Source organism: Panthera leo, chromosome A3 (assembly GCF_018350215.1).
Source record: "Panthera leo isolate Ple1 chromosome A3, P.leo_Ple1_pat1.1, whole genome shotgun sequence".
NCBI lineage: Eukaryota > Metazoa > Chordata > Mammalia > Carnivora > Felidae > Panthera > Panthera leo.
The window spans coordinates 10,059,300-10,075,046 of NC_056681.1; the positions used below are offsets into that span (position 1 = coordinate 10,059,300).

Genomic DNA, 15,747 nt, shown 5'->3' on the forward strand with positions numbered 1-15,747 from the left:
TCTTTTGCCCCATCATCTAAGTCCTCTTGAGACCACCTTTCTGCTAGACAACTTGGAGTCTTGAGAGTCCTGGGAGAACAGGAAGTGTTACGAAAATGAAAAAGGTTTGCTTTTAGAACCTCAGGTTCTTGGACATGTCTTTTGTGGTTCTGGCTTTCCCCCTAAGCATTTGTTTGTTGGGTAGATTTTTTTTTTTTTTTTAACCTGCGTATGATCAGTCTGGAGTGGTTGTAGGGGAGGGCTGGAGCACTCCTCGGAGGAAATGTTCTGGCAATAGGGTTCTGTTCTCCAGAATCTCTCTGGCTCCTTGAGGCCTTTGCGCTGTTGCTGTGGTTGTAAGCACCCTCACTTTCTAATAGCCTGGGGGTAGACGCCGTTGCTGCTGTGGTTTGGTAGAAGTAAGGGAGGGAGTCATCCCGATCATTCTGTGTGGTTCGTCAGCTGCTGAGCCAGAAAGCCGTTCTAAGATCCCTACACCTGAACTTGAATACTTCTAATAATCCCTCGCTTTTTCCCAAACCGGGTTTGCCCTATGATGTTCTCCTTCAGTCTGATTTTAGCTCATCTGCTTCTTCAGATTCCTTAAAATTTGTGAGCCATCAACGAAGACCCCACCTTCTCGAGTCCCAGTGCGCTGAACTATGGTATCTTCCTATCTGGGCATTTGGACCGAAGAAAGAGGCAGAGACCCCCTATGTCCCGGCTACCACCTTGGTCAGATCTCTTTGCCACCCTCTTCACAGAGAGACCCTTAACCCCTTGAATCTTCCTTATGTGTTTGAAGGAGACAAACCACACAAGTGTGAGTTCTGTGACAAGTGCTTCAGCCGGAAGGACAACCTGACCATGCACATGCGTTGCCACACCAGCGTGAAGCCCCACAAGTGTCACCTGTGTGACTACGCCGCCGTGGACAGCAGCAGCCTCAAGAAGCACCTGCGGATACACTCGGACGAGCGGCCGTACAAATGCCAGCTCTGCCCCTACGCCAGCCGAAACTCCAGCCAGCTCACCGTGCACCTGCGGTCCCACACAGGTAGGTCCCTGGCCTTGGAAACCTGTGCCTTACTTGTTACCTAGCCTCTTAACCTTCATCTCCTCAAAACACAAGCGTCTGAGGTGATTTGATGGTCCAAGCAAAAGGACTGGAATTTTCTGTGGTTTTTCACCAGGAAGACAACTTCCAGTAACACATGGAAGTCGGACAGCTGGGTTCTCTAACTTTCACGGACCACAGCTGGGGAGGAATACCCAAGACAGCAGTTAAGCAAAGGCTGTGTCTCCAGAGTCCGATGTATAAAGTAGGCATTTCCGTCATTGTACAGAAACCGATTCCATGCCTTAATTCAGAAATGTGACAAAATTAGTTGATGGGAACTGCAAATCCCAAGTTTCTAGTTTCTGGAAATCAGACTTTGCCACGAGCTTGCTCTTCCCCTGGTGAGACCCCTTTTGAATAACGATAGAACCAGCCAGCTCATGGTGGCTCAGGAAAAATGGGGGTTGGGAAGCTCAAGAGGCTGAGAAAATTAGACTTTTCAGTGAATTCATAGAAGATGGTGAGCAGGCTGAAAATGCTGACATCTGAAACTAAGTTAATCAGTAAATAAAATTCCAGCAGACAAATGGGAGGCAGACGTAGAGTTGGGAGCCCATCCTTCCAGCCAATGTCTTACTGCCCTGAGAGCTCTGAACTTGAAACTGGCACGTAGACCTGCCAAGGCCACATAGCTCAGAGGAGAAGCTAAAGCCGATTTGGCAATATGGCCCCAACTGCCCAGTGGCAGATAAAACCCATGACACCTATGTCTAATCCTAAATCCGTCTGCCCTTCCTAAATCTAAATGTCAGTTGTGGATCATGAGTCACGGCAGGAAACGAGTGATTTAAAATGCACCAAAGCGAACCAACCCTGGAGTTAACCAAGTACTTGGGTAATCATTTCCATCCTAATTGGTATCTTCCCACTAGCAGAAATGTTGCATCCAAGACGAGTTCTATGAGAAGGCAGTGAGAACAAAGTATGAATTAAAACGAGAGCTGCTGTCTACAAAGGTAAAGAAATTTCCCAGAGATTAGATGAAAAAAAATCTGATTTGGATAACTGAGAATAAGAAGTTAGAAGTTCGGCGTCACTAACTAGGCCTAGGAAACAAAGAAAACAGAAGTGAGAAAATCAAATGAGAAAGAATTTCCCAATTCTAGAGAGCTGTGAGAATGGACAGGGTTCACAAGATTCCAAGCACAGAGGGGGTAGATGGGGAGCGTCAAACCTAGGAAGACTTCTCAGTGGTGTTGGCTTCTAAGGGGATAGTGGAATAGTGTCCTCAAAGCTGGGAAAGGATTTTGAAGGAAGAATTCTATACCCAGCTAAACTTCCCGAAGTATGCAAGTAGAAAGTAGGCACAATCTGCAAGAAGTCCAGACTTCCAGCCAGTCTGCTTGTGGAAGTTACTGGGAGATAGGCTGTTCTCCAGGGAAGACCTAATTTGGCATGAGATATTTGATGTATATTTGAATATAGCTAACAGAGTTTGTGGTAAAGAAATCTCCAGATAATTCCTCTGTAGAAGGTTTAAGAGAAAATTCAATAAATCAGAAGTTAACCCACAAGAAATTTCCCGTAAACTGTTGCATAATTAAAAGACTGGATGACTCTGAGATTATGGCAAGATTCTTTTTTTCCTCAGTGCATAGTCCAGTCAAGAATTAAGCTAAACTGTGAACCAAAGTAAGCATGAAAGAAAAGCGAATCGGTTTGACCTGGATACTATCCCATGGCCCAGGTGTGACAGTAACCCTCTAAGGAGGTGGACGGAATTCTGGTCCAGTATTTGCCTCTGGTGAATATGACCTATACCCAGTCACAAATTGTGATTTGATTCTAACACTGAAAACAGCTAGTTAAAGCCTGGGAATTCACTGGTCAGAATGCGAATGTGCTGGAACTTAAATGTGAAAATAAAGCTATCCTGACGAGTAGGAAGACATAGTGTGGTGAAGAGGAAGGAATCCTCAAGAAACCTCTCAAGCTGATAGACTAGAAGTCGGGAAGTTATTACCCAATGTGGGGGGTAACACCAGAAGAATAAAACCACCTACCCAATAATGGAGGGTAGGGGGAAGGATGGGTGTGTAGGATAAGTGAGATCCTCATCTTTGCTTAGGTTCAGCTGATGATGATTAAAGTAGGAACCTCCCAAAGCACTAAAAACCCTTAGCAGTGCCTCCAGAGTACAGAAGGAGGCTATGGATTTTCAGTACTTGTTGCTGGGCAGCCTATTCCCTCATTAATTTCGTAAGTAAAATTCAGTCTAATCGTAAACTTTGGCTTATGTTACTAAAGTTTCCTATCGATTGATCTAATACAGCTCAAACGCTAGAGGAAGCGATTAGGTCCCAGTTGGATTTGGAACAACTGTAACCTAAACTGTACCCCTTCCACGTCCAACTTTGAGGCGTGAGAGTCAGATTCGAAAGTCAAGTGACCTCATGAAGAGCACGAGCTTGGATATCATGGTGCCTGAGTTTAAATCCCTGCTGTTTGACCTCCCTAAGCCTCCATTACCCCATCTATGAAATGGGGGTTATGGTACCTACCCCTAAGATTGTCGTGAGGAAAAGAGAAGGTCACGGACGTGGTAAGTGGTGCTGTTAGGGAGTCACTGGTAGGTAGAGTTCAAAGACCCAACTGTCTCTGCGGCTACAGGTATTCTGACGTATGTTTGGGGGGAGCTCTTTCGCCTGCCCGCTCTAATGGAAACGCACCTTCCGTTGTTAGGGGACACCCCCTTCCAGTGCTGGCTCTGTAGCGCCAAGTTCAAAATCAGCTCGGACTTGAAAAGGCACATGATCGTGCACTCGGGGGAGAAGCCTTTCAAGTGCGAGTTCTGTGACGTCCGCTGCACCATGAAAGCCAACCTCAAGTCGCACATCCGCATCAAGCACACGTTCAAGTGCCTGCACTGCTCCTTCCAGGGCCGGGACCGGGCCGACCTCCTGGAGCACAGCCGGCTGCACCAGGCCGACCACCCCGAGAAGTGTCCCGAGTGCAGCTACTCGTGCTCCAGCGCGGCCGCCCTGCGCGTGCACAGCAGGGTCCATTGCAAAGACCGCCCGTTCAAGTGTGACTTCTGCAGCTTTGACACGAAGCGGCCCAGCAGCCTGGCCAAGCACATTGACAAGGTGCACAGGGACGAGACCAAAACGGAGAACCGGGCCCCGCAGGGCAAGGAGGGGCCCCGAGGGAGCAGCTCCCAGCACGTGGCCAAGATAGTGACCCAGAGGGCCTTCCGCTGTGAGACCTGCGGCGCCTCCTTCGTCAGGGATGACTCTCTGAGATGCCATAAGAAGCAGCACAACGACCAGAGTGAGAACAAGAACTCGGACTTGGTCACCTTCCCGCCCGAAAGCAGTGCCTCGGGGCAGCTCGGCCCCCTGGTCTCCACGGGGCAGCTTGAGACGCCCCTGGAGCCCAGCCAGTGCCTCTAGTTCAGCCAAAGAGGGTGGTCAGCTGTCTGGATTCCAGGCAAATGCCCTCTGAGTTGAGGCCGTCAAGCCAGACTTGAGCTGCCAGCTCCGGGGACGGCTGCCCCAACTTTCCAGGCCCTCGAGGCAGTGGCCGCAGTCGCTGGCATGAGAACCAACGCCAAAGCACCAGTGTGGAGACTGCCCTCCACGTTGCCGTCTAACCTCCGAGCGTCGTCTAAGCAAGCGGACCCAGGCGTCCCGAGGGGGAGGGGGGGCGGGCGGGTCCATCACGCACGGCTCTATCCAGTAGGGATGGTTTCGTGATGGTTTCTGATCCTAAAACGAATCCATCTGTGATGGGATTATTAAACTACTTAGACGACATGGAAAACCAAACTGATGCAAACAGTGGGGAAGGTTAGGAGGACAGCGGGGTATGTGGGGAGCCTGGGGCGGCTGGAAAAGTTCTGTTTCTTAACCTGGGTGGCGGTGATGAGTGTTCGCCTTATGCGCTCGTGTGGTTCCTTTTAGCGTTGTCTTCTAATAAACAGGCAGACTCCTCTGTGGGATGACGTAAGAGGGACGCTCCATTTTTGTCTTTACGCCCTTGCAGTAGAGTGGTTATGGCATGGGTTGCCCCAGCCCCAGCCCGTTGGGTAACGCATTCTGAATGCACACGGGCTTTCTCCAGGTCTCTGCTTCAGGGAAGTGAAATGCAGTTGGGTCTGTAGGTGGCACCAAAGATCAAGCTAACACTCCCTGCGCCTGCCATACGCATTGCGAAACTCCGCTTCCGTGCTTCGTGAAGAAAAGACTAGGGGCCCAGTGGGGCCCCAGCTTGGTTCTGGGACACGTGATGCATGAGATGGCCGGAGCTTAGAGTCTCCTCCCAGTAAGCACTTGGTATTTGCTGCGCCAACAAGTGGAAACCCCACCCTCTTGTAGATGGACATTTTGCTTGGCCGAAACTTCGGAGGGCTCTGGAAAGGCCAGTGGATATGTAATTGATCCAAAGCTGTTTTGTTCTTTGACACCTTTCCTCACATCCGGTCTTTGTGCCCTCGTCAAGTTAGACGTCTGTGCTTTTAAAACCAATTAAGTCGATCCATTGTTTTTGGTAAACTAGGAAAAAAGGACGTGAAAATTTTTATAGATTGTTTACAGGGGAATAAATGGTTTACTTACGAAACAGCAAGAGGTATGTAGCTTACTTTGCTATGCGTTCTGTTGTTTGAACGTATCTGATTGAGGTGTGGCATCAGGTGAATGATAAAACCCCGTCGGACCTCTTTGTTGCCAGAAGAAAAGATGATAAGTGATGGAAACGCGTGATAGAATTAATCCTTGTTTTGCAACTGTGGTTTTCCACTGTTCAAGGGAGTGTTTGGTTACCGAATGCCAGTGCATTGTACTGATGCTGTTGTCACATTTCTCCTGTTTGTCACGAGTCTTATCTGTGTTTCTGTTCTAGTAGCAGGGGGCTGTTGACCTTTCAAGTGGGAACCCACAGATCGAAATCATAAACGTTCCTCGAACTTTTGGTATCACAGCTCTTCAGATAAACAGGAACAGCCTTTTTGAGAAGGCCGATTTTCCCCCCCATTTTGTATGGACTTTCAGAGGTCCAAGATCCACCCTGGGTATCATCCAGCAATTTGGATTCCCTATAGGGCAGAGGTCAGCAAAGACTTCCGGACCAGACGGTAAATATTGGAGGCACCGTGGGGCCACCAGGTCTCCCTTGTGACGAAACTCTGGTTTTAGCACAAAAGCAGCCATAGACTCTAAGAAAAAGAATGAACTTGTCTGTGTTCTAATAAAACTTCATAACATAGGGGCGCCTGGCTGGCCCAGTTGGAAGAGCATGTGACTCTTAGTCTCAAGGGTCGGGGGTTTGAGCCCCATGGGGGGGTGTCGAGATTATTTAAATAAAACTTTAAAAAAGCAACTTGATAAGATAATTCAGGAGGTGGGAGAGTAAACTGGCTATCCCTTGCAGGATGAGACTTCAAGCGGACAGTCAATGCCAAAACTACGGGAAACCGCCATGACGGTGCAGACCAGTAAAGCCAAGTTTCTGTGCCTCGGTTTGCAAAGTCCCTGTTGGTCTGAAGGGGGGAATTGAGCGTGTTGGCAGTTTGACTTCACCTGGACTAGGAGTTGGTGAGCTTTCTCAGTCAAGTGCCAGATAGTAAATATTTGGGGCTCTGCTGGCCTTTGTCTCTGATGAAACTATCGCACTGTGTTCATTTATGCTGTTGTAGCACAACAACTCCACTCTGCCGTTGTCACTGCAGGAGCCAGAGGCGATAGGTGAGCAAATGGGCGTGGCCATGTGCCGATAAAACTTTATTTACAAAAAGGGCCATGATTTGGAGGGCCAGAGTTTGCTGACCCCTGGGCTGGACTACTGAGTGCAAGCAACGGGGTAAGTGATTATGGGTTGAAAACGTGGAGAAGAGCCACTGAGGTGGCTAAATGTCCTGGGGTCCCTTCGAGGAAGGGGCTATTTCACTCAACAGATGAGTTCAAGGTGGTAGGCACTGGGGAAAACTGGATCCTCCTGATTCTTCTTCAGATGGGCTATAAAGTCTCCAGGGAGGAGTCCAGAAATCAAGATGATGACCTCATGTTCTTGTCTGCTCATGGTTTCTTGCTGCCTTCTAAACCCTATAGACCATGGATTTTTTTGTCCCTGCATTTAGCTCCTTTCTTAAAAGGATGGACCTCCATTCCTCTTGCCGTGGCCAGACCTTGTGCTAAAACTTCACCTGCATTCACTGATCTCCCCCAGTGCCATCCAGAGCTGGGACTGGAGTCAGGGAGTGGGAGGCACTTGCCCAGAGCACCGAAAGCTACATGACCGACAAATATTTTGATCGGCGAGCCACGGCGCTGAGGTCAGCCACTTTGTTTTTGTGAAGTGGCATTAGAAGTTGGCCTGGGACTTAGGGCAAGCCATCGGGAGCAGACTTGGATCCTATCTTTAAAATTGCATTAAAATACTGACCTTGATCAGTGAGATGGTTGGTACAACTTTGCATTGGCACCTGAGGGGACCGCCTCACCCACCTCACCCTGGTTCCTGCCTCTTGTCCAAATGCAAAAACCGAAACACAAAGGTGAAGGAACTTCCTGGAACAGACTTGGGTTTCAGCCGCTGGCAGGGTAGCTCCAGAATCCAAGTTTTTAACAAGAGTGCGAGGCTGGGTCTCGGAGAAAAATCTTGTTAAGCTAGTAAGTTGACCTGAGCCGGGGTGATGACCACCATCCCCAGGAAACCTTTTGATGTAAGCGAATGGGGTTGAGGAGGAAGGATGCGAGGAAGGCCAGCCTCTGGCGGTACCATGTGGCTGACCTCCAGCCAGAGACTCAGATTCTCAGTTGGCTCCTCTGCATGTGCCGCTTCAGGCATTTGGCATCATGATAAAAATCACCCGGCTTAGAACAAAACCGAGGTTGGCTTACCTGTTTGTCCTTTTCTTGTTCAGGGGGGAGGCAGATTGGGGAATGACCAAGACCTAGCACTGTAGCTTCTGACATTGGGGATCGTGGCTTCTGTCTTCTCACCGAGGCTGGATCTTCAACATGGAGCCCAAGATGGCGGCCCTTAAGCTCCCACCAGGTGGAAAAGGCCCATCCCCCTTCCCCTTAACACTACCGAGAAGTTCTAGGTAAACTTCTGCTCGCCTCCTCCAGTTACATAGCTGGTCACACAGTAGTGAAGGGTGCCGGGAGGTGGTGGCTCTGGAAGAGCCTGTGCCGAGTTAAAACCTGGAAAGAGACCCCAGATCGTGAGTGTTCTCTGACCAGTAATGCAGTCATGCGGCCTCCTAAAAGTTGCAGGTGACTTTTCTAGGAAACCCCTGGTCTGGATCCTGAACCCTCGGTGTTCTCCACACAAACCCTTCCATCTTATCAGGGTTTATTGGCCTTCATCCAAGGTCTTCTGTCCCCCTTGTCCAGTGGGTCTCCACCGTGGCTACAGTCACCTGGGAAGCCTTTAGATATTCGGAATCTATCTTGGGGCAGGGGGATTGGTATCTCTGGGAGTTCTGCAGGTGATTCTAAGGTGCAGTGGGACAGCTGCTCCAATTCGAGGACCTGCCACGTTATGCTTTCACAGAAGGGCCAACGCTCGACTGTTCTTGCCGTGTTGAAATTCTTAATTTTTTTTTAACGTTTATTTTTGAGAGAAAGAGAGCTGGAGTGGAGGGGGGGGGGGGGCGGGGAGGGAGAGGGAGACCCAGAATCCAAAGCAGGCTCCAGGCTCTGAGCTGGGCTCCAGAGCCCGATGCAGGGCTCGAACCCGTGAACCGTGGGATCATGACCTGGGCTGAAGTCGGACGCTTAACCAACGGAGCCACCCAGGCGCCCCTTTTGAATGATGTAGGCTTCGATTGCTGCATTAAATAAGCTCTAGCAGCAGATCTAGTGAGTGCTCTCCCTTTGCAGTAGTGATGGTATTTCAAGATCACTAGAGCCGTGATGTTAAAATGCCTGATTTCCTTTGACTTGGTACCTATATCCAGAATTGACGGGCCCGGTTGGAGCCAAGTGCAGGAAGCTCCTCTTTCCTGCCCGAATCCCGGACCTCCTGGATTCCATCCGTGGTCCCTTGATCCTATATGAAGGCCTCTAGTGCTGATGCAATTTCTGGGTCTGGTGTCCCTGGTGAACTTGCACATCTGTCATAACTTGACCTGGTAGCACCAGTATTTGAAAACTGCCCCCCCCCCCGACCCCGTACCCCTGCTCAAAACACCTTGCGTTAGGAGGCTTCCCCAAATGGGCTCCTTGTACCGTCTTTTTCTGATAGGCTGTTCTTTAAGATGACTCAGTGCTCACGTGTCCGTCTAAGGAACTTTGGCCCCTAGAAAATACCTTGTACATTCGTCCGACCGTTCTGACGTTCTCAAGACACTGCTCGCACTCACGTTTTATCATCTGTTTCTTGGAAGGCTGCAAAAGACTGGCTTCGGCCTAGTACCAAAGGTAGGCTTTTTGCCCAAGGCTGGGAGGGTAACCTGTGAATACAGAACGGTTAATTCTAGTATTCAGCCTGGTGTCCCGAGCACTTGTTTTAAGCATCCTGGGAGGGGAATGGGGTTTCAGGTGTATTGGTGGTTACTTATGGCTGTGAAATAACCTACCTCCATTTCTTTTAGTTTTGGTAAGTGGTCCCTTCAGGAGGAAAAGAAATTGATTCCCTGCGTATAGTTCTTTAAAAAAAAAAAAAAACAAAAAAACACCTCTCTGGATTTTGACAAAAACTAGGTCCATCTGCCTCCCGGGTGGTTCATACATCCCCGGTTGCCAGAAGACCTTTCCACTCTCCGTATCTGAGGGAATCAGAGGTGCAAATGTCCTTTGGAAAGGTTTCCCCTTTGAAAGAAAAATCTTTATTCCAGAGACTCCTTTCTTCCCTGGCCCTAGCCTGGTCTCTAGCCCAGGGGTCAGCACACTTTTTTGTAAAGCAGGTAGTAAATATCTTCGGCTCTGTAGGCCCTTCGGTCTCTTTTGCAACAACTGAACTCTGACCTTGTAGCACAGAGGCAACCGTAGACCGTAAGGGAATGTATAGCTGTGTTCCAGTTAATCTTCATGGGCAGTGAAAGGAGTTTCATGTAACTTCTCATGTCACAAAATACTTGCTTTGATTTTTTGTTTAAGCAATTAAAACTCTAAGAACCCCTCTTCATTTGTGGATTATACAAAAACAGTTGATGGCTTACCATGGAAAAGCCTGGGCAAAGTTTACACAGGATCTCTGGTTCTTTGGACCTATAATTCTCATAGGAAGTTTGTTTATTTTAATAACAGGTTGTTGGATGGCTTTGGCCCCTGAGCTGTAGTTTCTAACCCCTGCCGGTCAGAACAGCTTATGAACTTTTTTTAAAAATTTTTTTAAATGTTTGTTTAGGGGTGCCTGGGTGGCTCAGTCGGTTGAGCGTCCGACTTCGGCTCAGGTCGTGATCTCATGGTCTGTGAGTTTGAGCCCTGCATCAGGCTCTGTGCTGACAGCTCAGAGCCTGGATCCTGCTTCGGATTCTGTGTCTCCCTCTCTCTCTGACCTCCCCCGTTCATTCTCTGTCTCTCTCTCTCTGTCTCAAAAATAAATAAACATTGAAAAAAATTTTCAACGTTTATTTTTGAAAGAGCGTGAGCAGGGGAGGGGCAGAGAGAGAAGGAGACGCAGAAACCGAAGCTCAGGCTCCAAGCTGTCAGCACGGAGCCTAACTCAGGGCTCGAACTCACGAACTGTGAGATCACGACCTGAGCCGAAGTCGGACGCTTAACCTACTGAGCCATCCAGGCGCCCCATGAAAATGTATTTTTTAAATCGCTCTCCTTTCTTAGATTGTTTTTGACGTGATCAGAACATTTGAATATTCTTTTGATGTGTACTGTTCCCAAATATTGCTTTTATATTAACAGTTCAAATATAAAAGCCTGTGCCATGTAGTGGTCCCTATAATCGTTCGTGTTTCTCAAACGTCTAAATGATAGGAAGTGAGTTTGTCAAATGTTCACTTGATTAGCTCAACACATCATCGTCAAAGTCATTTATGACTATTGTTTATATTTCAAAAGTGTAATACATACACATAGTTTAGAGAACAGTATCAGGGCACCTGGGTGGCTCAATCAGTTGGGCGTCTGACTCTTGATGTCAGCTCAGGTCGTGATCTCACGGTTCTGTGGGTTCGAGCCCCACATTGGGCTCTGCATTGCCCGTGTGGAGCCTGCTTGGGATTCTCTCCTTCCCTCTCTGTCCCTCCCCCACTCGTATTCTTGCGCTCTCTCAAAATAAGTGAATAAACTCAAAAAAAAAAAAAAAAGTATCAGGATGTGCTGTGAGCAGTCTCCCTCCCATCTTGGTCCCTCTTTGTCCCTTTCAAGAGGCAGCTAAGATCTTTGTTTTCACACAAGTTTTGATTTCAAATTTGTCATCGTAGCTGGTTTGGTGTTGGGTTCGCTGCCCAAGGTTTATAGTCGTGAGCACTTCAGGCGCGTGCTGCTCTCCAACACCTCTGCTCCGCACGGCAACTTTGCAACACGGGTGATGCTGGCCCCACTCTTTTCAGGGGTTCCAGCGGACTTCCGGGAGAACGGTCATCAGTCACCAGCAGGGAGTGGTCTCCAGACATCTTGTGATTCCGCCTGTTGTCTGCACAGGAAGTGCCTTGGCAGGGCGCGGAGGACCCCCGTCTAGCCTCACATGATGAGCGGCGATGATTCTTGCCTCCCACCTTGCGAATGACCTCTCTCCATTCGCTCTTCCTTTTCTGCTTCCTTTATCTGCCCGGGGGCCTCATCCGTGACGGACACGCGCTACGATGCTAACTGCGTAGCCCCTGCAGTCCCCTCAGAGACGTGCGTGACCAGCGGCCGTTCCAATAAAGACACATGGCCTGAAGACCAGCTCTTGAGGAGGATTCGGATTTCAAAAATTGTTCTTGAAGAGGCGTAGGATAACGGGACACCTCCCCTGACCTTTCTTGCATTTTTTGTATCTGGTGGACATGGTCGACCATTAAAATAAGCCCACGTTTGTGTAGTCAGACTAAACTGGAATTCGGCAGTGCTTTATCTGGAAAAAGAGAGACTACAGTGGAGGGAAGGAAACCTACATCCTGACCAGGGCCACTCAAACTGGAAAGCAACACCCTAGATGGTGTAGCAGTCAGCTGTTTTGGAGACAATGTTGCGTAACAAACCACCTGCCCACCAAAACATGAGGGCTTTCGGCAGACATTTACTTTTCTCACTTGTGGACTCGGCAGCTCAGTTGTATGTTAAATGAGCTGGACTCCAGGTTTGGGGTTGGGTTCCAGTCTATTCTGTGAACCTCCATCTTCTCCTGGGGTCAGTGACCGTCACGATCTTCTCATGGCCGATCCCAGGAGCACACGAGGCAAAGCAAAACTCACAACGCTGGTGAAAGTCTCTGCTCGTGCAAGCCCAACATGAGGGGTGAGGAAATACGTGTCCTGTGCTCTGGGAGGACTGCAGAGGTCAACAGCCAAGGATGTGGGCGCCTCATCCTATTAGAGAAGAATAGGAACCAGTTGACTAATCTAGGGATCAGCATTCTACAATCCATGGGCTACATCTGGCCAGCCGCCTGTTTTCGCAAATAGTGTTATTGGCATCTCAGTGTGCAGGTGGGTGAGATCATTCCAGATTCACATGCGATCGTGAGAAGTAATACAGGGCAAGCTCTTGTACGGTTCACCTTCTTTCCCCCCAATGATGAGCCCCCCCATTTTTGTACAACCCTTGAGCTAAGAACGGTTTTCATATTTTTAAATGGTTGAAAGAAAAAAACACTTTATGATCTATGGCAACTACATGAAATTCAGGCTCCTGGGTGACTCAGTTGGTTAAGCATCTTGAGTCTTGGTTTCAGCTTAGGTCATGATCTCGTGGTTTGTGAGTTCGAGCCCCACATCGGACACTGTGCTGGCAATGTGGCACCTGTGTGGGAGCCTCCCTGTCTCTCTGAAGAATTCTTTAAAAAACGTACATGAAATTTAAATGTGCATAAATAACACTGCACCAGAACACAGCCACACCCCTTCACTCCCTTTGTGGCTGCCTTTGTCCCGTGCTGGCAGAGGAGAGGCAGAGACCCTGTGTCCTACAAAGCCTAAAATATCCAGGACCATGGTCCTTCCACAGGAGATGTGCCCACCCTGCCCTAACCCGCAACACTTGATGTGCAGTGTGCTGGCAACAGCTTGCCTTTGGTTTGGTTGGTTTGGGTTCATTTATTTTTCCCCCCTTGTGGGGGAAGCCAGTGTGGGGCTTGAACTCACAACCCTGAGATCAAGAGTCTCATGCTCTACTGACCAAACCAAAAGCCACACCCCAGTTTGCCTTGGTTTTGTGATTGCTGTGTGTCAGGTGTTTTCCCAAGTCCTTTACCACCACCACCACCACCACCACCACCACCAGCACCACCACCCCGTCCCTGCTTAAGTCATGTGACCATCACAAGAACTGTAAGGGGGTGTGGGGGGTGGGGAGCCTTTTTATCCCCATTTTACATATGAATCAGCTGAGGCTTTGGAACTGGCCGAAAACGCCTAGGGTATGTTATGAGTGATGGAGTCACCATTCGTACCCAGACACCCCAATACTGAGCTGCTTCCCCCGTATTAACCCCTGAGCTGTTCCAGGTCTTTCTGCCATGTCCCCAGTGGTCATGGGTCCGGTGGATTTTAGGTTCTCTTGTGTGCTGCTTAGCCGACGAATGAAAACAGAACGTCAGAGGAATGTACCAGAAGCACTTGGCAGGGCCTTTATATTCTCTATCGGAACTCTTTCCATCCTGAGAAGCCTGTTTCAAACGCTACCTCCTAATTTTGCCCGACCAGAAGGACTCTCTGTCTTCCCTTTTCCTTCCCAAAGCAGACGTCGCTCTTGTCAAATTCTGCTCGCAGGGATCGTGGCTGTTGTCGTTGTGGACACGTCATACCCTCCACTGGGCGTATAGACAGCAGGGTGCTCGCGTCGGCACTAAATTCTGTGGGTGTATGGTACCTTCCAGATTTGCATGTAAAGTACAGGAAGCACCGACGTGACACGCTATGATCAGGAATCTTGAAACTTTGCCTCTGGTGTCCAGGAGGACGTGAAACCCGCCTGATGTCGAGTGGCCCTTGGTAGGGAGCATGGATGAGGCATTTGGAAAGATGAGCCACTTTCTGGTATCGACAGTGTTCTGTCCTGGAGAACTATCGATATTTTTTTAGGAACTCTGTTTTTGCTTTTGTTTTGTTTTACATTCATTTTTGAAAGAAACAGAGTCCATGTGGGGGAGGGGCAGAGAGAGGAGACACAGAATCCGAAGCAGGGTCCAGGCTCTGAGCTGTCACCACAGAGCCCGATGCGGGGCTCGAACCCATGAACCATGAGATCATGACGAGCCGAGGTCGGACACTCAGCCGGCTGAGCCCCCCCAGGCACCACGCATCCTTAGGTCTTGAACGTGAACTTCAGATACAGCGTGGTGGTTACGAACCCAAAGGCTACAGTCAGGATGCCTGGTTTGAACTCTGGCTGTCGTTTAATTAGCTTCATGACCTTGGTCCTATCACTTGAGACCTCTGTGCCTTATTTCTTTATGAAATGAAGATAATCGTAGTGTCTCCTCACAGAATTGTCACAAAGATTAAATAAATTAACGTATGTAATAGAGCGGGACTAGTGCCTGATATATAATAAGCCCCAGGTAAAAAGCTACCTAATTATAATTTATGTTTGTAAATGAGTAGTTAATAACTGCAGACAGTTCTCCTTACCCATGCCTACCAGGACGTGCAAGAGTTTCCTTGATCAAATCAGTTACGTGTGACTTTGGAATTAATTCTGTACTGTTTGCATTGGATTTATTTTGTTAATAGAAATCTCCAATGCTCATACTTGAATTGGAACAGACCACACATTTTGCCTTTTTTCGTCTTTGGTCAAGTACAAAATGCCTGTGTCTTGCAACGACATGGACAAAAAAAGGAACAGAAATCATCTGTTTATTATGAAGAAAATTCGGTTCCTCAGCCAAAGATGGGGGCAAGAGATTCTTGTGCTCCGTGAGGGGGAGACTCCCTGGAAGAGGAATTCAGCTATATTTACCAAAATATAAAATGCGTCTCTCCTTGACCCAATGATTCTCCCTGTAGGGATTTCCCCCATGGAATGAGTTTAATGGAGTATGCAAGTGATTACGTGTCAAGATGTTCAGGGCAGCGTTGTCCGTGGGACCACTTAGCGGGATACTGCCAAAATTTCCTTAAGTGGATGACCACAGAAACCTTAGTGGCCTTTTTCCCTTTCAGAGGTGTGGTTGATGTGGATAATGGTTGAAGGTGAGCAAAAAGTAAGTTACAGAACACCTGTCCCCACTGGTGCTCACAAAAGAGGTTATGTGTGTGGCTCTTGTCTCGAAGGATACAAAATAACCTTAGTGGTGGCTGTCCCTGTAAGTGAAGCAGGTGTGAGGAGAGGGGAGCTTTTATGACTTTACTAGCCTTCTGTTAGGCTCTTTACAGCAAGCAAGTCCTACGTAAATAATGAAAATAGCTTTTAAGTTTATCCCTCCTATTCTCATTTATTCCCTTTGATGTCCACATTCTGAATACATACGATACGTTAATTTAAACACGTAAAATGCTTTAGGATTTAAAAGCCCTATGAACGTCTTCCTTCTAGTATTTTGCTTTGCTCCCTCCCTGCACCTGTCTCCGCACCCCTCGCCATCCACCTTTGGAC

At 48.5% G+C, this 15,747-nt stretch overlaps 1 protein-coding gene across 2 annotated transcripts in view; it reads left to right on the forward strand.

Annotated features, from left to right (window-relative positions):
• ZFP64 (ZFP64 zinc finger protein) overlaps positions 1-4,731 on the forward strand; it is a 90,444-nt gene extending 85,713 nt beyond the window's left edge. For both annotated transcript variants that reach the window (XM_042930646.1, XM_042930648.1), the window contains 2 exons: positions 785-1,036; positions 3,782-4,731. In XM_042930646.1, the coding sequence (XP_042786580.1) occupies positions 785-1,036; positions 3,782-4,491 (962 nt within the window). In that variant the 3' untranslated portion in view covers positions 4,492-4,731. The remainder of the gene's footprint in view (positions 1-784; positions 1,037-3,781) is intronic.
• Positions 4,732-15,747: the final 11,016 nt, after the last annotated feature.